The sequence below is a fragment of the Ammospiza caudacuta genome, chromosome 10, assembly GCF_027887145.1.
Source record: "Ammospiza caudacuta isolate bAmmCau1 chromosome 10, bAmmCau1.pri, whole genome shotgun sequence".
Lineage (NCBI taxonomy): Eukaryota > Metazoa > Chordata > Aves > Passeriformes > Passerellidae > Ammospiza > Ammospiza caudacuta.
Window position 1 is genome coordinate 14,478,461 of NC_080602.1, and position 22,600 is coordinate 14,501,060.

A 22,600-nucleotide genomic window follows, 5' to 3' on the forward strand; every position below is an offset into this window, starting at 1 on the left:
GGCTGGCACTGTGAGACTACAAATGGAATTAATGCCAGTGAAGCAATTAATGAAAATCTAGTTCTTGTCTTATTTTCCTATAACATAATATGCAATCCAAAGAAAGCTTTAAAGACTTTTTCCAGCATAAGAGTTCCTTTTATTACCTATTCCATGCTACATTTTGTAAGAATTGGCCTGTTTAAGGAAGTACTGTTGAGATACTGAAATGTCTTCTGTGTCTCCTCCATGCAGTTACTCATCTAGTTAAAGCTTTGCAGGTCTAAATCCAAAACTTTCCAGAAAAATAGCTGTATTCAACTTGCATGGCCAGGACAACTCTTTTGGAAATAACTTGAGCTTTTAAAAATTAATTTTAATAATGGCTACTTTTCTTTGAAACAGGCACTTTAAAAAGGAGGAGACCACCACAAACCACTCAGCCCCCACAGCGGCAAAGGCCCCGAGAGAGTTATCAGATGGGACATATGAGACGCTGACTCCAGCTTTTTGCCTTGGTTCTTCCTAGTGCCTACAATGGGAAAACTCACTCCAAAGAAAACCTAATAAGTCATTGTCCCCAGTCTAACTCTCAAAAATTGAAGAGGAAAAAAAAAAAGCATGATATGCCCTCAAAACAAGTGGAAGTGGTTAATTTTTAATGAGAGAATCTTCCAGCTCAAAAAGAAGAAAAGTGTTTTTCTTGAATATTTTTAATTTAGTAGCACAAAGTCCTAGCATATCATGATTCTTTCCCCCTTCTGTGCTCTTCATTGCTGCATTTTCTTCACTTGCAGGCAAATATGGCTGTAGTAAAACTTTTACTCAAGAATTGAGAAAAAGATCTATTTTTCAACTGCCAGACAAGGCTAGGAAGCTAGACCACCTCAGCATTGGAGACATTACTTGTCAATGTATATACATTGTTATATGCAGACATGTATTTCTAACGTACACCCGTACTTGTGTGCAATTGTAAACAAGAGAATTGCAATATGGATGTTTCTTTGTATTATAAAACTTTTCCGCTATTAATGAAGAAATTACTGTTTAATTGACATACTCAGGATAACAGAGGATGATGGTGTGTAGTGGTCAAGGGTCCTGTGATGCTTTACACAGCAATTTTGAATCCAATCACACTTTTTTTATCATTATCAAAGTTGTTTCAAGCACTCATTTCATCTTTATCCAACAGCTGTTAAGATACAGCATACAAGCCTGGATGGTCTTAGACAGATTTAACAGGTGTTCTGCAAACTTTGCAAATGTCAGAATGTTTCAAAAATGTTTTATGTAAGTGTCTTCCTTGTAGCTCAGCGTAAATATTTTTAATTTGTCTGATTATTCAGTGAAATAATGAATAGTTAGATCCAATATTTTCATGCTTTATTAGAAAATTTTGCCTGTTATTCAACTTGTTTTAAAAATTACAACCACTTTATTTGGGCTGTTCAGATATTCTTACAGTTTGGTAATCAAGTTCATGTTCTAAGGGATGTGGAAAGAAAAAAAGCTGTAGTTTTTTATTTTCTTTCTTAATTTATCAGGTGTTTGGGTAACTTTTCAGCATGATACTGTTGATTGATAACCACTAAAGTAGAGTGATTTGCCTGGCTACTGTGGCAGAGTTAAAACTGTAGTTAGGACTACCAATTTTCCCACATTTATACCAGTAGTGAAGTTCAACAGCACAATGTCCCATTCCAGAGTTTTTATTACGAATGTAAATAATTGGCATTTTTGAAGATGAATAAAAGATGTCTTAAGGTGCTTACTGCTATGCAGGAGATGAAAGGGGGCATTACAAAATGTTTAAGCTTGTGATGTATTTATTGCTTGTTTTCCAAAAGCACCAAGCTAATTAGAGATGCAAATGGCTATAATTTTCCTGGCTTTGCTTAGGAGAAAATTTACTAAGGGTTGGACAGGCTTCCTTTGTTTTTTGGGTTTTTTTTTTTTTTTTTTTTTTTGGTTTTTTTTTTTTTTTTTTTTGTTTTCTTTTTTAAGAGTATAAGGTTTACACAATCATTCTCATAATGTGACGCAAGCCAGCAAGGCCAAAAATGTTACAGAATATAATGGGATCTCTTCCTTGTAAACTTGTACAGTATGTGGTAACTTTTTCAAAATACAGCTTTTTGTACATGGTTTAGAGACAAATTTTGTACATGAAACCCCAAGTCCAATAGACTATATAAATAATTCTAAATGATCTTAACTAGTTAGAAGTGTATGTAGTTGCTTTTAAGTCATTTTAAATACATTTGTTTTAAGACTGTGCAAAGATTGGAAGTGGGTTTGCATTTCTAAAATGGTGACTTTTATTCAGCAAGAGTTCTTAGTAACTTCTTGAGTGTGGTAGACTTTGGAACATGTAAATTTTTTGCCTGTAATGTTATCCTGTGGTAGGATTTTGGCAGACAAATGCTGCCCTATTTTATTTTGAGTCTAAGTTAAATGTTTTTTGAAAACAGAAATGTGCACTGAACTCTCCACTGCAAGTCAAGATGTGGTAAAGCCGAAAGGAAGTTCAAGACAATGAAACAGAAATACTACTGTCGATTTCATGTCCACTGTGTTTTATACAGTCTCTTTTTTGTTCACTTTGGAAATTTTTACTAAAAAATGCAAAAAATAAAGTATTGTGCAAAGATATGTAAGGTTTTTTGAAACTTGAAATGCATTAATAAATAGACTTGATGAAATCATCTTCTGAAGATCCATTTACTTGTTGAGCCCTGAAAGCAAAGAGGAACACACACATTCCACTTTGCTTGATTTTTGGCTTTTACTGTCATGCCAAACTGTAGTTGTACTATCTCTGTCAGTGTCCCTCTCAATTTTAACATCCTGCAGTTATATATACGAATAAATGTGTTTGTGTAACCTGTTTAGGGAAAGCCATGAAATTAATTTTAAATTACTTACATGATCACAGGAATAAAATTTTCTTACCTCCAAAATGAAAAACTAGTTGCTGGTGAGATGTTCAAGCCTGGCATCATCGTTACTGATGGATACCTTTAGAAATATATTTGGAGAGGAATACTGGAATTAATATGCAATGCTTAATACACAATAATAATACACAATAATACACAATTGGTGGATGAGACAGAAGGAGCAAATGTGCTTTTTGCAAGGCTAAGCCAGGTCTCTGGGTTTTTGTGTGTGTTGCATAGCTGATTTAAGTGATAAGACTGCTTTTCAAAGCCAGGTCCTGCCTGAGTCTTCCATTCTTCAGGCTGTTTGTTGAAGTGCCTGCCTGGACATCTGTTTCCCGAAGGGAGCAGGGTGCACTTTGATGTTATCAAAGCACACTCAGAGTTCCTTCCTCACAAAGCTCCCCCCACCACCCCCAGGACTTTTTATAGAAGTGCTTCTCCCTGCAGCTAAATAGCACTGTCTGTGCAAAGGGCATTAAAAGAAAATCCCTTGGAGCAGAGCCCTTCTGTAAATCCTCACAGAGGTGGTGGTGGCTGTGTTTAAATCTCTGTAAGAACACAGCCCAGAGGGGTGGAATAATGCCTAAGCAGCTCAAATGCAAGTTTCATGTATATTTTAAAGTATAAGTGAAACAAATCAGTACATAATTTTTTCTAGCTAATATTTGACAATCTTATTTGTACCTACTAATTTATTCATCTTGCATTTTTCATGTTCAGCTATTAAATGTATACATTCACCTCTTGTAGAAGCATATATAGAGTAGCCAGAATGGTGTGAGCATGACAAAGGCATCAAAGTCCTCTTAAGCAATGAAAACACTTTATACCATACCATTGATGTAATTTGGTTTTTAATTAGTGTTCCAATATTTCTTTCAGGAAAAACACAAAAAGGAAGGAAGAGGCTTTTATTTCTGAACATTGGAAGTTCATTATTACAGACAGTGATGAAAAGGACAGCAGCCATTCTGTTACTGAGCTGGGTGTGCTCTGACAGGAGTGAGCACCTGGTGGCTTCCAAGGTCTCAAGTCAGCTGTATGGAGAGAGACAGGAGTAATTCCAGTGAGCACAGAGTAAGGCACCACCTTAGGCACTTGAGATTGTTGGTATGACTTCAGTTTTATGTTCAGGCATGGTGAGACTGAATGTATTACAGCTTGGGCTTTATTCCATGTTTATATCAGAAATTAGTGTAATGGCTGCCAAAACAGGGACAGAATATGTTTGGTATGATTTGTGAAACATGGCATCAGAAGTATCTTCATATCTGCAAGAGTTCACATACTGACTGTTCCTTTAATTTTCCTACTTAGCTTTTTAAAACCTTTCAAATTGTCTTATCTGAAGATACACCATCTTCACTTAGTTGAGAACTGGAGAATGTTTTTTCACAAACTCTAGAAGTCATCCAACTCCCACTTCTTGAATTCCAGCACAATGTAGACACCTCTGAACATCCTTCCACCTGCTTCTCCTGAAGTTTAGATCCCTTTATCAGCCTCCTTACCAAGAAAGCAACAGTCATTTGCAAGAATGCCAATTTTGATTTCTGAAATGTTTCTAAGAGTGTAGTTTCTGTACTGTTGGAGTACAGCCCAATTCTTTTTAGCCTTTGTCTCTTGCTTTGTCATCCTTCAACTTCTGAAAAAAGCTTTTTTTGAGGAGTAGAGGTAGGATTTGGTTCAGAAAGCTTACAGAATTCATAGCTTAGAAAGTTGGTGATAATTGATGGAAATGCAATTTCAGTGACAGTACTAAATTCTCTAAATAGACAAGAATTTTATGAAAAAAGAAAACCCTAAAACAAAAGTAAGTGGCAGGTCTTTAGTAGCTTTTGCAGAAGCAACAATTCAATTCTAGAAACAGTCTAGAGAGATGCCTAATTTGAGTTAGCCACACATACTTCTGTCTCTGTTTACTCTCATTTTCCATTGTGCTTTGGAACACTGAAATGGCCACATTGTCATTTGTTCCTTGCCTGTCATTCTGCAGGACGTGGTTCATTGTAACTTCATGCCCCTAAAAATGCTCTCACTGGGTCTCCAGCAATTGAGTCCCTCCACTGGATTATAGCTACTGCAAATGTAAAAATGTATCCAAACAAAAGGCCTTGGTGCTTACCAAAGTCTCTCACATACTTTTGGCTGAAGTTTCCTTCTGTGTGCGTTCCTGATTTGACTCAGCTATTGTACTTCAGCAATTGATTCTTACACAAACACAGAATGTATTACAGAGCTCTCATAAAGTAATTATGTTGCAAAATTTAAATATTCAAGGTAGCAACCTGAAGCACGAAATGAATCACTTAAATTGTAATTTTTGACACAGAAGGTGGAAATAGTTTTGTGTTTAAAAAACCAGTTTGCTTCATTGAACAGAATCTTTCAAAGCACAAACCTTTGTTTTTAGTGAGGAGCAAGGATCCTTTTGCATGGAATCTGTATTTAAATAGATAAATATTTATCTAATAATGATGCTACTCCTGGGAGTCATTTTGAATATTGGAACAGCTTCTGACATGTACACCTCAGGATGGACAACAATTCTCATTTGAGATCTAAGTATGCTTCAGTTCCTGTTGTAGTTTGTGAGCCTTTCTGATTGAGTATTCCTGTTTATTTAAAGGGATGGTAGTTATTGAAAACAGCTTGTAAAAGGAGTTAATATTCTGAAGAGTTGGCAGAGATACCTGCATTCCACATCTGATCACTGTTCACTGCATGCAGGATCTGCTCAGTTTCTTCATTTGTCAGGCAATCTAAATAAATCCCACTTCATTCCTGATAACATCTGGATATTTTGATTAAAAATTCCCTGCAATATCTTGGTATTAAAAAATATGCTTTGCTTCAAGTCTTAGCACTTTCTTGCACATTTTTTTACCACTTAGAGAACATTTAACACAAATTACATTCAAAATTCAGAGTTCAAGAAACCTTAATTTTTAATTAATCTTCTGCTCAGCATTAAAGTGACAAATGAATACATATACATTAATTTCTGTTTCAGTATGCACAAACCATAGAATAAAAGCAATCTGAGACAATAGTGTTCCTTTCTGTTGTTTATATTCTGACAGAGGAAACAAGGGAATTGTATATGTGTGACCTTACAAAGTTTGTTTTTATGCTCTGAAGTTGTTTGAAGGTTTAGCCATTTTAATTTATTCTGGCAGTTTCAAGTCATGCCAAAATCTGGTATACAGAGATTTAGAATCTAAAAATCTCAGACTTTACCTGAATGGCTAAATATGATTTAAATGCAAAAAATTAACTGAACTTAGTTGTGCTAGAATTTTGTGTAGAACACTAAGCATCATTCAAATAATTAAATTGCTAGTAATTTAAATCAGTTATTTAATTAAATTAGTTAAATAGCAAAGCATTTTCAGAGAACAAGGTTTATTATAGAATTTTTAGATTATACTATTATTGGGGGTTTCGTATGGTTATTACAGCTTAAACATTTTCTATTTTTATATCTATGTGGTAGTGTTTTCTTTTATGAACTATTTAATTCTCTCTTCATTAGGAAATCATTTAGCAATGTTTTAACTGATAGTCATAGCTATTAATTCTTCAATGTATTTACCATGAAATGAATTCCTTTTTTCCCCTTATATCCAACAAAATTAAGTTTTTCAAAGGCTTATGATGATGATTTTGTCAAATAATATTTTTATTTCTGGTGAGCAGATGGTTTTTTCAGATTTTAAACAGTTGAAAATTGACAGTTGCCTTGATGAAGCTGCTCACTGATGATTTTCAGAGTATGCTTCTAGATGAACAAAGAGCATATTTCAGTTTACTCAGATGACAAAAACTAAATATCTTAATGTATTTTTTTACCATCTCTGAAACTGCTAGGATATTTGACTGTTAATTTTTAGAACATTTTACTAGATGTATCATATTTTGAATATTTTGGTGAGAAGTTGCCTTTTTGTGTTCTTGCTCATTTTCTGTTTTGGGTCTGGAAGAGATCTTCACAGCTCACAAATATCTTCTCTTGGGATGGATGAAGGTGAATATTGTCAGTACTTTGGGGGCAAAATGTGTTTCTGGAAAGAAAAGACAGCATGTGAGTACAATGTTGGTTAGAAAGTTTAACATTAGAGTTTCCCATTCTTTAGGCAGTTCTTTAGCCTGTCTTTTACAGGAAGGCAGCTTTCTGTTTTATAGACTTGTGAGGAAAAAGTTGTATCTGCCTGCCAGAGCACAGGGACAGAGAGAAGAGCAGCAGGCAGCCCCTGGGTACTGAGGGCATTGTGCTGTGTCTCCCTGGTGTCACTGTGGGTGTTCTCACAGGCACCTGGGCTTTCCTCTCAGGGGGGCATTGCTCCAATCACTGTTCCCAGCATGCTTGCCCTATCTGGGCTACTGGAATACTGGTATTTAGCTGGGAGGTTGCTAAAAACCAGCTCTGTAGGATGCTAACATCAGCAGCTGCATATGCTACAGAACTATTTGAAAGCAAATGTTGGAAGGGGGTATTTTATTGCTCATAATGGTCTGTTTGTTAACTGCTTTTTAAGTTTATGGTGTTACATCTCTACAAGTCTTTGCCATTAACTGCCACAAAGGAACTTTCATCATGTACAAAGATCACAAACATCTAGAGGTAGAGATACTACATGTTAGTATCTCTAACATAGGGATACGGATATGTGTATAACAATAAAATATTGTCAGTTCTTCAAATGCTTGAGAAAACACAAAATGTTTACTACCTTTTTTAATTATTGGATTTCCAAAATTGCTAATTCTGCAATACACAATGTTTGGTATTCTGAGGAAGGCAGAACTCACCCCTTTTTCTTTGAAGAAAATACTTTTCCTTGAGTGTTCTTTGTTTCTCCTTTTAGAACCACCTAATAATCTTTCATTCCCTCCCTAAACATTAATGCAGTATTTCAGTGATAACTAAATGTCACTGCCCAGATTGCAGAGAACAAAACCCAGCACTAATCAGTGTTCACTAAAAGCTTGGCACAAACTGCTTCCACTTGCAGCAAAAAAAGCTTCTAAGGAGCATTAGGTACCTGAAGCTACCAGCATTATTTTTGTCAGTATAAGAGCCCCCCTCACTTAATAATTTCCTAGATAAGGAAAGTAGAACATCAGCAGTAGTTAGCTTGTGCCAGGTTACTGGCACAGCTGCATCGGATAAGACCTTCCTGAATAGGAAAATGACTTCTCACCTTCATACCTTGTATCTCAAGGTACAGGAACCTGCACCTAAACAGAGCTCCCTAGTTTGCAATTTGTACTTTGCTTTAATTTGCTTTCAATACTGATTTTGGGTCGTGGCTTTTAAAATAGCAGGAAATGTTGAAAAACTCCTTTAATTTTTATGGCAGGAGCACATGCCAAGTGCCAGGTTAGGAAAACACCTCAAAAATACATTTTTAGGAGGATATAACCTAGGAGAATGTGATCCTTCCTCTGCCCCCCAGCACACACAGATTGTCTTATGAAATGCCTCTTTCAATTGTCTAATTTGTTTTTTGTGTCAATATTAAGGAGATGCAGCTCTGCCAGTAAGAGCTGTTCTGCAGGAAGTCTGCACCAGTTGTGGTGGTAAGAAAGGGAATGTACCAAGGAAAAACTGCCTTCTAGGACTGAGCCTCAGTTAAAGGTAAAGTGCTTTTCTCATTAACCTTAATTAAACTGCACAATTAGAATTTCTACAAGGATTAAAGCAGTGAGAATTATTATAATTATTTTATTCTGTCTTCTGGCTGAAATTTCTCTGCATGAGTAGGCAGTTTCAAATGTGTTAGCATTTCTGTATGTAGAGAACAAGGCTGCTCAGATGTGGTGATCCAGTTTCAAAGCAATAAACAGGGGAAAGAAGAACACTAAAAATAATCAGAGGACTGTGTTGTACAGCACATGATCCTTCTAATGAATATTTTCAAGAATGGTGAAGCTGAGTTTCTCTTGGAAGTAAGTATTGAAAGTCAAATAATTAAGATTTTGCATATTTTTTTGTAAGTAGGAATCTGAATATTTCACGATGTTAATGTTGAAATCATTGTTTATCTTGCACAGTATCTTGTTTCATTGAAATTTCATATGGTCCTTATGGAGGGAGGTAATTACATTCATTGGTGTGACTGCTGGGGCTTGGCTGCTTGTGTTTGAACTGGGATAACCTGGGTGCCAAACACCTGTGGAGTTACTGAGTACTCTCATTGCACTTACTTTTGCTGTGTTTCCCCTGCTTTTACTCTTATTTCCTTCACTATAAGTCCTGGTCGACGAGTGCCCTTTGTCCATGGTATTATGGTTTGAAATGTGTCCCAGATATTTCCCCAAAGTGGAGGTAATTCCCATTTGAACTTGATCATTATGATGTCACCAATATCATTGTCCAGGGTGATGAGAAAGGAGTAGGTTTTATTCCCAGTAATACTTTCAACTCTACGGAAAACAAGATGAGAATAATGTTGTCTTAATTATTATGAATTAAAGTGAACAAAACAGCATTTTTTTCCTGTGAAAACCAGAGAAAGAACTATGTTTGCTTCTTAATGTCTCAAGGATGTTCTTCCTCCAGGTGCAAAAAAGTGATGAAATATGACAACATGCTAGGAAAGAAGCAGAAGTGGCAGAAGCTTGAACAGCTGACAAAGCAGTAGTGGTTTCTGACAGCAAAAGGTGTCCCATAATAGCATCTACGTTACAACTTCTGCCTGCTAGAGCAAATGCACTTACACACACTCTTGCCTTTGCTTTCATTAATACAAATAGTGTTCATCATGATAAATATCCAAAATTCTTTATCTTAATTACAGCTGATTTTTTCATTTGTGTTTCAATTGATTATACCTCCCTGTCTTAGCCATGGGATGGACCAAAGTAAGTGGACAGAAAAAATTCCAAATTTACTGTTTGTATTCCAACAATTTTTTTTCTGCACAAACTGCATCATCATTGTAAGAACTTGTGACTTTCAGGGAGAATGAGTGAAGTGAGTACAATTTCCAGTTCATGTTCACTTAGCTGCACTAAACCATTTCCCTCATAGCATGATTATCAATGTGGTATATTACAAATTGTCACATGCACAATTACATGTGGTACAATACTCACAGTGGGATGTGCAGGTTTTTAGCATCTGCCTTAGTCCCTGTCAGAGACATGGTGAAAGCTGGGTCTATGGGCTTGCCTTGGATTTCATTGATGATGTGGATCTTGAACTGATAATGATACACTGTAGGAAGGAAGAATTGGCAAAAAGTGGAAAAATTAATGGTCAAATAATCAATAGTTTTCTTAGGCAAAAGAATTTTGCCTTTCAGAACAGAAAGTTGATGGTTATTTAATATTATTTTTCAACCTAATTTGTTGAAATTAAAACATTGTCATTTTTCCTAGTTGTTGCTGTGCTGTGCTATGTAATCTGTTAGCATTTGTGGTCCTGTTGCTTTATTTAAAGGATGGAGAAAAAGGTAATCAGTGTTGAGTTTCTTTTTGGGATAAAATATTCCTCCATGGGAAATATTTCAGCTTTTCTGGAGTTTAGTTGTCAGAATTTCTGGGAAGTCCTCTATCTAGTGACCAGGCAAATCCTTGTGACTGGGCATGACTAGAGATGTATGATACAGATCAAAGACCTTATGAATGTGGTCAGGCTGTTACTCTGATCAACTGGAAAATTGCCCTGCAAAACAGATGACTCACAAACTTTCCTTGACTGCCTAATGATATGTTGTGCTTTACACACATCTGTTAACAATGTCATTAATGCTTCAAGGTCTGGGGAGTTTCTAGAACACTGTTTAGGAAAGTCCGAACTGAGTATTGTTAGCATAAAAAATGCCTAAGTCATCAGTTTGATATTTTGAAAATTATGAAAAAGAAAACCCCAACAACATAGATTTCAAGTATGTGCATACAGATACTGTCAGCTACATTTGAATGTCCACAACTCTTCTATCTGGTCATTCTTCCAGCAACTTTCTAGACAAAACTGATAGATTTTGATATGAAGGAACATTATTGCATGCTAGTTTTTGAGTGGAGACTCTCTACTCACTTCAGTCTTCACTACATCTGAGAATGGCTCCCCACACCACTAATGGAATCATATTTTCATGCACATGCACAGATAGGGGTTTTTTGTGCAGCTAAGAGTGCTCATGATGGAAAGCATTTGCTGGAACAGCTATATCCTTTCATTATTTTATAGTTGTTGTGTTAGTGAACAATGTATTTTCTTTTGAAAATGTATCCCTCAGTAGAAAACAAAATGGCGGATTCTGTGCCACAAACCTGATGAGGATCAAGGCAGAGAGGGTTGTTTACAGATCACTTTTATAACTAATCTGTCTTTCTCTGGGTTTTCTCTCTGTAAAAACTGATTTTTCAGTATATGATCAGACACAACCTAAGGTTTTGCTGTGATTATGGTGCTTACTTTAAGGAAAAATCATATAAAAACTCAGAGTCCCATCACAGCTTTATTATAAATGTTAATTTCCATGAAACAGACTGGGGGTTTTCTTTGAGCTGGACTGATGTATGCTCCAGAATATAATGTCATTAGCTTGAAAATTAAATGTTAGATTTTCTTAAGACACAGAGGATTTGTGATGTGTAATGTTGAGTTTCCCAAATTTCTTCTATTTGTGCTTCTCACATGATCTTCAAAAATTTTTTTTTTTTAAAGCATTACAAAGATGACTTTGTAAGCATCTTCCCACAGTTGCTGTTTTGTTGGGGAACTTTTGTGAAAGGAGATCATTGTCTGGGGTACTTTATCCACATATGTGCCAAGGATGGGTTTTTATGCAAAACCAGTTCCAAGCATAAAAATGCAACATGTTTAATTGCAATCTAAGCCAATAGGACAGAGATATTTTACCCCAAACTGAAACCAGCTCCATATCCAGAGAGGAACACAACACAGTGATCTCCATGCCCAGGTGTGGGAGCAGCAGGCAATGCATCCCCAGAACCTGTCCCTGTCATTCTCTGGTTCTGGTGAGGACCTGGCTCTGACTGTGCTGGAGCAAGATAACTTCAGGAACTAGACACAGCCTCTGGAGTTTTAAAATCCACTCCAAGTATCTTCCTGAGCCATTTTAAACAGTATTAGAAGAAATTCAGCAGGTTCAGCTGCTCTGAGTATCATTCAGGGCTCTGTAGATCCCTCTGGAGTCATCACTGAATATTTCACAGCTGTGCTAGTGGAAGACTTCCAAAATTATTTTAAAAGTACCTGAATTTTTGGTTTGGTTTTGTGGTTGTTTTTGGTTTGTGTTTTTTTTTTTTTTTTTTTTTTTTTGGGGGGGGGGGGGGGGGGGCTTTGTTTTGTTTTGTTTTGTTTTGTTTTGGTGGTTTTTTTTTTTTTTTTTTTGTTTTGAATCTATGATAATGCATCCGAGTAACCGGACGCTGTGGGGAGACCAGCTACATAATGCAAGCAGCCTTTTAAAGCCTCACCTCATCCCTTCAGTGTTCCTGCCTGGGCGCACGAACATGGGAAGCGCTCCCCAAGCCCAGGGCCCAGGGCGAGGGGCAGGCGGAGGCAGAGCCCTCCGGCAGGAGGGAGGCTCCGGCCCAGCACAGCCCGGCAGCCGCTGCGGGGGTGCGGGACTCCCGTGGCCGGGGCTGTGCCGGGGCTGTGGCGAGAGTGTGGCGGGGCTGTCGAGGCGAGAGTGTGGTGGGCTGTGTCGAGGTTGTGGTGGGGCTGTGCCGGGGACAGGCAGCGCCTCAGCCGAAGCGGAGCCTCCTCCGTGTGTGTGCCCCGTGCCTCGGCCCGCGCCCGCCCCTCTGCTCCCCACACGCCTCATGGCAGCCGGGGAAGGAGGTGGTGAGGGGCAGAGCCGGGCGGCGGGACGCTGTCGCCCCTGCACCCACAGCCCCTCAGGAAAAGACTGCCCCACATCGTGCTGCTTGTTCCCACTTTTAAAAGTACGTGAACCTTTCCAGTGGCGAGGGAACGTCTGCTCAACCGCAGCAGTGGGCTCTGGCGGCTGAGAGCAACGGAGACTGGTAGGAAGGGCCTGCGCCCCCTGGCAGGCCATGGCCCCTCTGTCTGATCATACAGCCAAAAATGCACGCTGACTCGGTAAAGTAACGTAGTAGAGCTAAAGCCAGAGTTCCAGTCTTAATTTTAGTGCTACAGTTCAGCCACGTAAAAGTCCATGCTATTCTGTTCTCTGTCCATTGTTTGGAAAGTGGTAATTTATATGTCATTTCATAGTCTAATTGCAGATAAAATTTGGGCAAACACAGAGCGTTTTATAGGCCTCCCAGAGTAATTATGCAGCTTTTTTTGGCTTGGCTGTATGCCTGCATATGTTAGAATAAACCTGCACAATCCAGTTGTAGGAAAATCCTGCAGATCAGGACCCTGGGCATCTGCGAGCCCTCAGCTCCACAGCTCGCCTGGGGCTAGCAGGCAGTGTGCTTTTTCCCACAGAAATATGAGAGCCAGGGTCTGGATGAAAGGGCATCAGGATAGCCTACTGGGACTCTCAGTTGTCTCAGCAAATTGATTATTCTCACAGATTTTATAAGCTTTAATGAATGAGTATATAGGATCACAAAGCTTAGGCTCAGACTTCTACTTTGTGATCAATCTGGACACTAAAAAGTATTTCCACTAACCTTTGAAGGGCATATGCGCTCTTGTTTTCAGAAAGAGTCGTCTGCTTTTGGGCAGCCTTTCCTCCCTGATGTTGTAGCCCAGGGTGTTACAGCGGTTCTTCTTGCAGCTGAGGCACAGCCCTTTGTTGAAAGTGTTGATGTCGTTGCACCAGTACGCTGTGCTTTGCTTGTCCTTGTGCAGCAGAGAGTCGATGAACAAATGAACTGACCTCTCATGGGCACATTTCACAGTTTGAGTGATGCCTGAAAAAATGCAACAAAATTTTACATGCCCTCGGTTTTTTTTTGGGTTTTTTTTTTACCATTTCAACTGCAGAGTAGTACTGTAGCCAACTATAAACATATGATATTGTTTCCCTCCCCCCACCCTTTGCATCATGGTTTGGCTCAGAAATCATACATTGTAGCAATTTTACTTTTAGGATCATTCAAAAATAGAATGGCTGAACTTCCATGATAATAAACTTAAATAATTTCCTGCTTAAACTGCTCTAGGCTGACTATATCAAACTGTAAATATGAACCTTGATTCTGGCTGGTTTTGTCAATAGACAATTCAACCTGAGTTGATGTGCAGTCTTTCAGATCATGCCACATTAAAGACAGCAGTCTCATTTGGAATGGCTGAATACTCTTGGATTTGGATGCTTAGGCAGCAATATTTTGTCCCTATTAGACTGACTTACTAATGTTGAATTGAATTTTTCTTGCAGTTGCTGCTTGGAAAAAAGGAGCAAAAATTTTATTAAACTCAATAAAAATATTAAATAAGTCTGCCATTATGAGAAATATATTCTTAAAATGCTATCAAATTGCAAAAATTATTTTGTGCAAATAGGATGTTTTATGTCTCTATTGATAAGCTTTGAGCTGATGCTTGGTTTCATGTTTGTCATGATTTATCTTCTAACAAGTAATGCCCAGATTTAGGCATTGTATGAGGATACTTGAGAAGTGCTTCTGCAATGTCATTGCTGGGTGAGCAGGGCTCTTTGAGGGTGTTCAGCCAGCACTTTTGGTTGTCACTGCACATCAGGACCTTTTTCAGTATCTTGCATCAGTTTCTCTGTAGGTTTATGTTTAGGTACATTGATAACAAGCTTCTATAAATAAAAGCTAGCCTGGAACACTGGCACTCAGGTCCTGGAGAGAGCATCATCTGTGCCACTGAAGGACGTGGAGTTGGAAAAGATGAGCTATGGAGGTGAGTAGTACAGACCTGTGTTTCATTTGATTTGATATAATTAATGGCACACTAGACAACCTGGCTTAATTAGAATAAATTGTCTCATCTCTTCTACTGCTGAAACAAATACCATTAAATTATTCAGAGGTGCCTGACAGCAGGATGCTCATGGCCTCATTTTCAGGAGTGCTAGGCAGCTCAATTCCTTGCTGGAGTCAGTAAAACCAATATGAACTCACAACACGTAAAAATCAGATAATTAATCTCTAAAGAAGAAAATACCTTGCATATAAGGGTGATAATGGTAATCCTTAGATGCTGTTTAAGACCACCAGACAGGCTCAGTTCAGCTGCCCTGGTGGCTCCCACTGTGTGCCATTGGTGCTTACCAGCAATCCCCAGCTGTGCAATGTGGTTGTACACGTGCAGGATGTGACAGCCAGGCTGGAAGGTGCCTCCGTTGGGATAAAAGTCAAAATGAGCCACGGGCTGCTTGATGCCAACACTGAGGCCCATGTGCTGTTTGGTGAAGGTATGAATTGCATCCACAAAGTTTGCATCATCTGGAGATAAACGGTCTGTGGGTGACATTCCCTCAAACAGGGGCCCAGCAGGGTCAAGGCCTGCAATAAATGCAAATAATCCCATTGTCATATAGTGCACAAGGGATGTTCTACTGCTCTAAGTCTGGGATAAATGTCTGAAAACAGGCAGCACCTGGTGCTTTACAAGGTCTTTCCCTGATGGAAACAATAACAACGCTTGTTCCACAGAGGGTTACACCTAAAGCAAACACAGGCCCTGGAACAAACACTAACTGGGACCTGCACAAGGACACAGCCCAGAGACAGACGTGTTTGTCAGAGACAAACTGTGCTGCTGCCAGTGACACTTGAGGGACCTTGACATAATTTTGTTCTTTGAAACTCAAGAGGTTGTGTGTTTCAGAGGTCCTTTGGAAGACACCAGTCCTACAACAAGATTGACTTTTAGCCCACATGTGGGACCTAAAACCTTATAAAGCTCCAATTATTGTTTAAAAGCCCTGTATGCCTGCTAGATTTTATTTATAATAATTCTTCAGCTTAAAAAATCTTCAAGGCAGATTATTACAGTATTCAGAGAAATAATACTCCACTTGGGGAGTCTTGCTGATTTTTGTTTTCTGGACTTTTTTGCATGGTGGTCTTGGTTGGGAATTGATTCAGGAAGAGAACTTTGTGCTTAGTTTAAAGCTGCACTCAGCTTTGAGGACAAGCTTCTAAATTTTATATTCTTCAGTTGGTATTGTGTAATAATATAGTTGCATACTACAAGACTAATAACACAGGCAGCAAGTAAAATATTTTTTCTGATAAATGTAGCTGATGTGGGTCTTGTGTAAAATGCACTTCTGCTTTAATTTTGTTTGGGTTTTTTAAGCTGTCACTGTGTATTAGATGAGGTACTGTATATAGTGTATCAATAATATGATAAATGTATTTTCATTACACTCATAATTAGTACAGTTACAAAACATTACAGAAGGTTCAGAATGTCACTAGTTAATCAAGTTTTAGGGTTAACTTTGTTTACTTTAAGCATCTACTAGGGATACTCTGATGATATGCTTGTTGTAAAATGTAATCCAGAATTCTTATTTTTGCCACACAAGAGCTGTTTTGAATTCACTATATGGGCACTGTCCCACAATTGAAAGCTCCAGCACAGTCAGACAATTTCCTTAAGATATTTTTTAAATTACTCGCTAATAATGAGCAGTATTTGAGTGACTTTGGGTCAAGACAGTGGCCAAAGATCCAAGGTTAGTGGCTAACATTTAGTTTAAGGTGTTACTGGGAATGGATAAGAGACAAATTTAAGCAACCAGCAGCTTGAGGCTTTGGTTTATTATTTCTAGTCCCCATGCTTGTGTATTCTGTATGCCATAATCAGACTGAGGTAGGAAAGATCAAAGATAGAAATGCTATGAGACCTAATCTTCAAAAATATTTTCATTAAGTTTCTAAATCTAATTTCTAAACCAATGAGATGAAACTTCTAAACTCTGCTGAATATTGCTATTCAACAGCTAATTGTCAATATGACATTGATATGTCAAATATCTTCATAACTTGATTCAGTTGACTGTTAGTTTTTTTAAAGGTATAAGTCTTTTACCTGTAATTCTTCCAATCTTTTTTGTACCATTGATAAAACTTCCAGCAAATCCTGAAACATGAGCTCCCAGGCTGTATCCAATTAGATGAGCATTGCTTCTGGAAAATTGAACAGATTCCTGGAAGATAGTGGCACCTTGGTTTAGATGAAGAAATGTGAAAAGTAAACAGTGAAATATCTATTACATGTTAGGAATACTGGGAATTATAACACAAGGAATTTGTATGTTGATGGTGGCCAAACGAGGTGCATGAATCATTCAGTAAATTCTTGTTGGAATGTTATTCCTTGATTCTTTTTCATGCAGCAGGAAAATGCCACACATTTGGGCACTGCCACTTATCTTCTATGCACAGGAAAACTATCAACACAGTGGAATTTTTCTTGTTGTTTGTTGTCAGTCATTTGATGCAGGTGTTCACTGCCTTTTGTCAGCAGCATTTGGCTTTCCTATTATTATAAAATGGACTTCTGTTCTTTAACTTAAGAGTAAAATAATCCCCCACAAAAAGTCTTTTTTTTTTTTTTTTTTTGCCTGAGATACCGTCACAAGTCAAACTAAAGGGATCAAAATATTGATCAGGCATGTTAAATGATACAGCAGTGATATTTCTTGTACAAAGATGTGTGTCTGATTTGTAACCAACCAGTTAAAGCAGAATTCTTTCTACCTAATCAATGGTACATCTTAAGCATTTCACCTGAGCTGCAAGGTTTAAAGTTTATCTGACTTGTAAAGAAAAATGTGGCATATTTTGCTTGCAGGAAAGGCAAACTTCACTTTCAATTTCTTTGTGAATGTTGCCTGTCTCCGTGGAGTGGCTGTGCAGTCTCAATACCAATCTCTTCTGAAAATGAAGTGAAACTTGGCAGACTTCTTGTGAGAGAGACAGCTCTTAGAAATCACAAGATCTGACCAATTTTCTTGTCAGATGATACTGAAATGGATGCTATTGAGGCTGTTACTGATCATGCCCTACACTTGAAATAAGAGCACTAATATTTACTTATTGTTTGCTCCTTATTCTTTATTAAAATGTTGTGTGGCACTGCAGGTTTTGTTACATCCATTGAGAATCTTTGAAATAATTATCTGCCTGTAAGCAGACAGAAGCATAGCAGAAAAATAATGGTGGGAATTGGATTGAAGGGGGTTTAACTGTTAGACTCTGGAGGGGTGCTTCTCAATGTGAGAAACATTTGCTGGTTGGAGACACTCAATGCTGTGAAAATTTATGGTATATTTAAATTCTGGAACACATCACAGCAAAAGAGTAACTACCTACAATACTCGAGCAAGGAGTAATTTATTCAAGCCTTGGTTTGTTTGTTGACACTGGGAAATCACAGAATGTCTTTATTGTTGATAATGTGGTATGTCCTCCTGGGAACTGATCAAAGTCCACCCTTTGATTAATTCAATAATTAAACAGCTTCAAAAAATTACTTTAGGCTGCAGCAAGTTAAACTATATTTGACCAAGAGCTGAAATTTCTTCTAATGTCACAATGAAAAATAGTGACTCTGACTTTGCTGCTTCCTCTTTTGTTCCTCTTGTCCCTAACTGGGTGTGGTATCTGACAGCTCCTTCTAGCCCTGCTGTTCCTGCTTAGGCCTTTAAAGGTATTTGCTCCAAACCTTTCAGCCTTGCAGTAAATTTCTCTTCCACCTTAGGCCTCACCATATTTAAAATAATGTACTCAAAAATTCATTGTCAGGTATAGAAGCATAATTTCATTTCAAATTAAGTACTTAATGTTAGAGATTGATACAATAAGAGTCGCTTGGAGTTCCTGGTTTGTATGAGTGATTCTCATTCTGCTGTTTGCTTTCTGCCTTTTCTTAAATTGTGCTGGAGACCAGTGATCCTGTGCAGACTCTGCTGCAGCTTTTTCAGTCCAGCCATGGCCCTGCTCCCATGTAGCAGGAGTTTTGATAAATAGTCACTGCATTAGTGTGGCTCTGTACTCCCTGCTGCCTCCATGTCATCTGCTTTGTGAAGCATGTCTGTCCTCTTGAAAGGTCTCCCTTTACATTCTGGATCTCTAAGCCATTATTTTATCCTCATCTTTGGGAAACTGCAGCAAAAATCAGACACAGTGTCGGGATTGAATTCTGCATTAAAAGCAGAAGTTGAGCACAGATAACAAACTCATTTTCCTGTACTTAGGTCTTGCAAATGGTGATGTCTGCCTGTTCTCTACATATGGAACAGTGTCAGCTGCCTACACATATGCTATGGAAAAATCAAAGTAGCGGGAAACTATCTCACCTCTAAAGAAATATAAAAATATTTTCATAAACAAGACCACTTGCTTTGACCTCCTGCATGATGAGAGTTTTACAAAGTCCTATGAAAGTTTATGGAAGAAAAACATGCACTTCATTAAAGAAACGTGAGTGATGGAAAAGAAAGCATTAGCAAGCCCAGTGTTTCAGAAAGGTTGCGGAAGTGTAAAACCAAACATCTTTTCCAGAGGAACGTGTCGGTGCGGGGTTCTCACCTCCAGCCACTGCAGGAACCGCGCGATCTCGTGTCCCGTGGTGCGCGTGTTCCGTACAGCAATGGGATAGTGCTGGTGAGCCAGGGTCAGCCAGTCTGCAATGACCACGTTCATGGGGTCAGGGTGAGCCTTCAGAGCTGCTGCCATTTTCCAAATCCAGCTTTCCAATATCCCATCCACCTGTTACAGTTGGGAAAAAACCCCAAACAATAAGAAAACCATTGTTATGGGAAAGCAGTCTCTGCCAAATATTTCATGTGAAAAACATGAAACAAAAAGCACAATATGAACAGGGAGAGATTAATGCTGATAACTAGAGTTTAGGGGCCCCAGCCTGCTTCAGTGCTGAGAATCTGTAGGTTTTGTTGGACCAAAAAAAAAAAGAGTAATATAATAAGGGTATAATAGTGTGTGTTTTTTAATAGGATCTCTTATAAGTGAAAATGATGTCCCCAAATACTTTAACTCATCCAGAGATAACTGGTTAATAGGTACTGGTTAAAAGTACTGGTTAAAAGACAGACATAAGTGCCCAGGAAATGTCTGATTTCATTCAAGAGCAGCTATCCCTTTAAGTATAAGCTAAAAAAATTGGAGAAGGGAAGCTGGAGGATTGCAGACCAGCAAGCATTTGTCATCTCTAGCCATTCCATTTGGAGAGCTGCTTGTTTTGAGTCATTCTTTTTTGAATAGCTGGTTACAATTTTCTTGCATCAAAGCATGTTTCTGGTTTTATGGACTAGAATTATTATTAAACTATCAGACTTAATTGTTATTCTATTTCCTCAATTGATAAAATAGCCTTATCTCTTCTATTGTATTAGAATTTGGGAGTCTCAGGTCTGGGTTTCCACACACACTCCTCTAAGGATCCAACACCTCTGCAAATTAAGTTAATGTGAATGATGAATTTCACTGGCAGCAGCTTCAGGCCCGTGGTTTGAGGAGGGTGTAGGTTTTGAACTAATCTAATTTTTTTTGCAAGGGAGTTTAATTTTTTTTACTAAGGGAGTTAAATGTATCTGTCTCATTTGTTAAGGGAGTTACATGCATCACAGGGGGTGTACAAAGTTCCTCTGCATATTTGCAAATGTGCAAGAAAGATCCATTGTGCCACCTTATGTGATTGAATTGGTGCTGTGAGCATTTAAGGATCTGTTAAAATTACTTTTTTTTCTTATCCTGCCTTTTCTTTTGTTTCTTTTCCAACTGAGAAGCTGATGAATTGTCACTCTTACTATTGGCATGCTTTTGAGAAAGATTTTTTATGGTGAATTAGTTTTTTACAGTTTAACTGGAAGAAGTTCAGTGATAATCGATGTTGAAGGCTTTGCTTCCAACTGAAGGGGCTTGTGGAGAAGTTCTTTTTAAAGGTGTATCTGTGAGAAAGATATGGGGATATTGTGGCCACTTTTCAAGAAGTGTGTAAATATCTGCCAGTGAACATATCAGAGAAATGATACTGATGTTCTGCTCTCCAGGGCATAGCACATTAATTCAGCTACTTGTTCAAGCTCTGCTGGCTTTAAACCAGGGCTGAATTTAATCCTTGGCATGGGAGTCTCATGTGAAAAATTTCTTGTAGACCATTCCTTCAGAATCTGTCAGGAATATGCACTTTGTATTTTTTCTAGTCATGATAGGTACCAGTGAAATCTATTGTCTTTGTATTACGACCTTATTTCTGAAGTTGCTTCTATAGCATAATGAGAAGGAAAGTATATGAAATCAGATGTAGCAAGAATTAAAAATAAAGTGTGAGCTCATACCGACCAGCCATGGACTATCATCACCAGAGGAAGAGAGGCATTGAAATGGCATTTGTCAAGAGTCTCCAGCTGATTAACAAAAATCTGGCAGCTGCCTCCAGCTCTGTCTGTATAGAGTCGAAATCTGGTTTCGAAGTTTTGCTGATCTTTCTTTCCTCTAGTAAGTTCACTCCATGATCTCAGTGCCTCTGAAATGAAATTTGTGACCACAGCCGTAATAGGAAGGAATTGAAGACCTGGAGCAGTTACTAGTGCAACACAGTTTGTCAAACAGTAAATGGGTGAGCTTGGAACTCCTCCTGTGTATAATTGTTGCTTGTTCCAGTGGGCCTAAGCTGTACATTTTGGGTCAAAAAAGTGATCTCTTTCAAAGTCTGAGATGGTCTAGATGTGCCTCTGAGTCCCTCTATGTGAACAAGAGCAGTTAACACAGGAATGGGGATCTGATTGCTACAGGCCCTTGCAAATGCACAAGGATTGTAAGATCACAGTACAGGTGTTACCACTTGACCATGGAGTCATGCACAGACAGGGACATTCAGAGGCTCTTATCTCTGCAGAGCATTTCTACTAATGTGCTAGTCATTGCTGAGCAAGCATCATTACAGTAAAATAACCATTTTGTTCAGGGCTATAACTGCTTAGAGACCTGGGTGACTGCTTAAAACTATTAGACCACATCATACTTCTTTTTTTTTTCCTCTGAAAAGGCAAAACGGCATGTTTTTATTTTAGTTGTAATATTTTTTATGACTTTGTTTTCAGGTAAAATAGCTTATTCAAGGTTTAATTTCAGTGTAATGATAAGACATGATAAAACAGCATATTTAATTTGTTTAAGTGTGTAGCAGTTCTGGAAGAAAACTCCTAAACTGACCTGCACTGGATGTGCACTTGTTTCTATTTGTTGCTAATTGTTGTTCATTCCAATAGACAGGCAATGTTATGTTTCACTGCTGGGAAACATTATTGAAGAAATCTATTCAGCCATGTACAAGAGCTGGAATTTAAAAAGCTTCAAAGTTACAGAAGGTTTGGTAGATAAAATTTGTAACTTCAATGTCTAACATTTTCCTTTCAGGACACTTTTAACTGCCATAGGAGTAAGTCTGGTCACTTCTCCCTTACGATGTCCACTTTAAAGAACTTCTGTTGGATTTTTTTTTCTCTCATGCAGAGGAACATAGTTTCTGAAGTAAGTAATGTCAGGAAAGGGTGAATCTACATAAAGAACTGAAAATTAGAAAGAGCTTTAATGATGTTGATATTTTTATTGGCTGATTTATTCAGCCTTTAGTGAGTAGTCTCTACACAAAAGTAAGCATTGTGTTCTATTTTTAGCAGAAAAAGAAAAACAAACAAAAAAAAGTAGCTTGTGCCTGTTCCATTGTACACATCCTTTCTTTGTTTAACGCCTTGTTTTCATTT

General features: G+C 38.1%; 2 protein-coding genes across 3 annotated transcripts in view; one reads left to right on the forward strand and one right to left on the reverse strand.

The window, feature by feature from the left end:
* Nucleotides 1-1,921, forward strand: part of ADAM10 (ADAM metallopeptidase domain 10) — a 41,516-nt gene extending 39,595 nt beyond the window's left edge. Inside the window, exon 16 of the mRNA XM_058811367.1 lies at nt 385-1,921. Coding sequence (XP_058667350.1) covers nt 385-479 — 95 coding nt within the window. The 3' untranslated portion in view covers nt 480-1,921. The remainder of the gene's footprint in view (nt 1-384) is intronic.
* Nucleotides 1,922-3,823: 1,902 nt separating this feature from the next.
* LIPC (lipase C, hepatic type) overlaps nt 3,824-22,600 on the reverse strand; it is a 67,001-nt gene continuing 48,224 nt past the window's right edge. For both annotated transcript variants that reach the window (XM_058811310.1, XM_058811309.1), the window contains exons 3-10: nt 21,173-21,360; nt 19,404-19,583; nt 16,900-17,017; nt 15,129-15,362; nt 13,554-13,796; nt 10,029-10,149; nt 9,138-9,356; nt 3,824-6,991 (exon numbers count right to left, since the gene is read on the reverse strand). In XM_058811310.1, the coding sequence (XP_058667293.1) occupies nt 6,886-6,991; nt 9,138-9,356; nt 10,029-10,149; nt 13,554-13,796; nt 15,129-15,362; nt 16,900-17,017; nt 19,404-19,583; nt 21,173-21,360 (1,409 nt within the window). In that variant the 3' untranslated portion in view covers nt 3,824-6,885. The remainder of the gene's footprint in view (nt 6,992-9,137; nt 9,357-10,028; nt 10,150-13,553; nt 13,797-15,128; nt 15,363-16,899; nt 17,018-19,403; nt 19,584-21,172; nt 21,361-22,600) is intronic.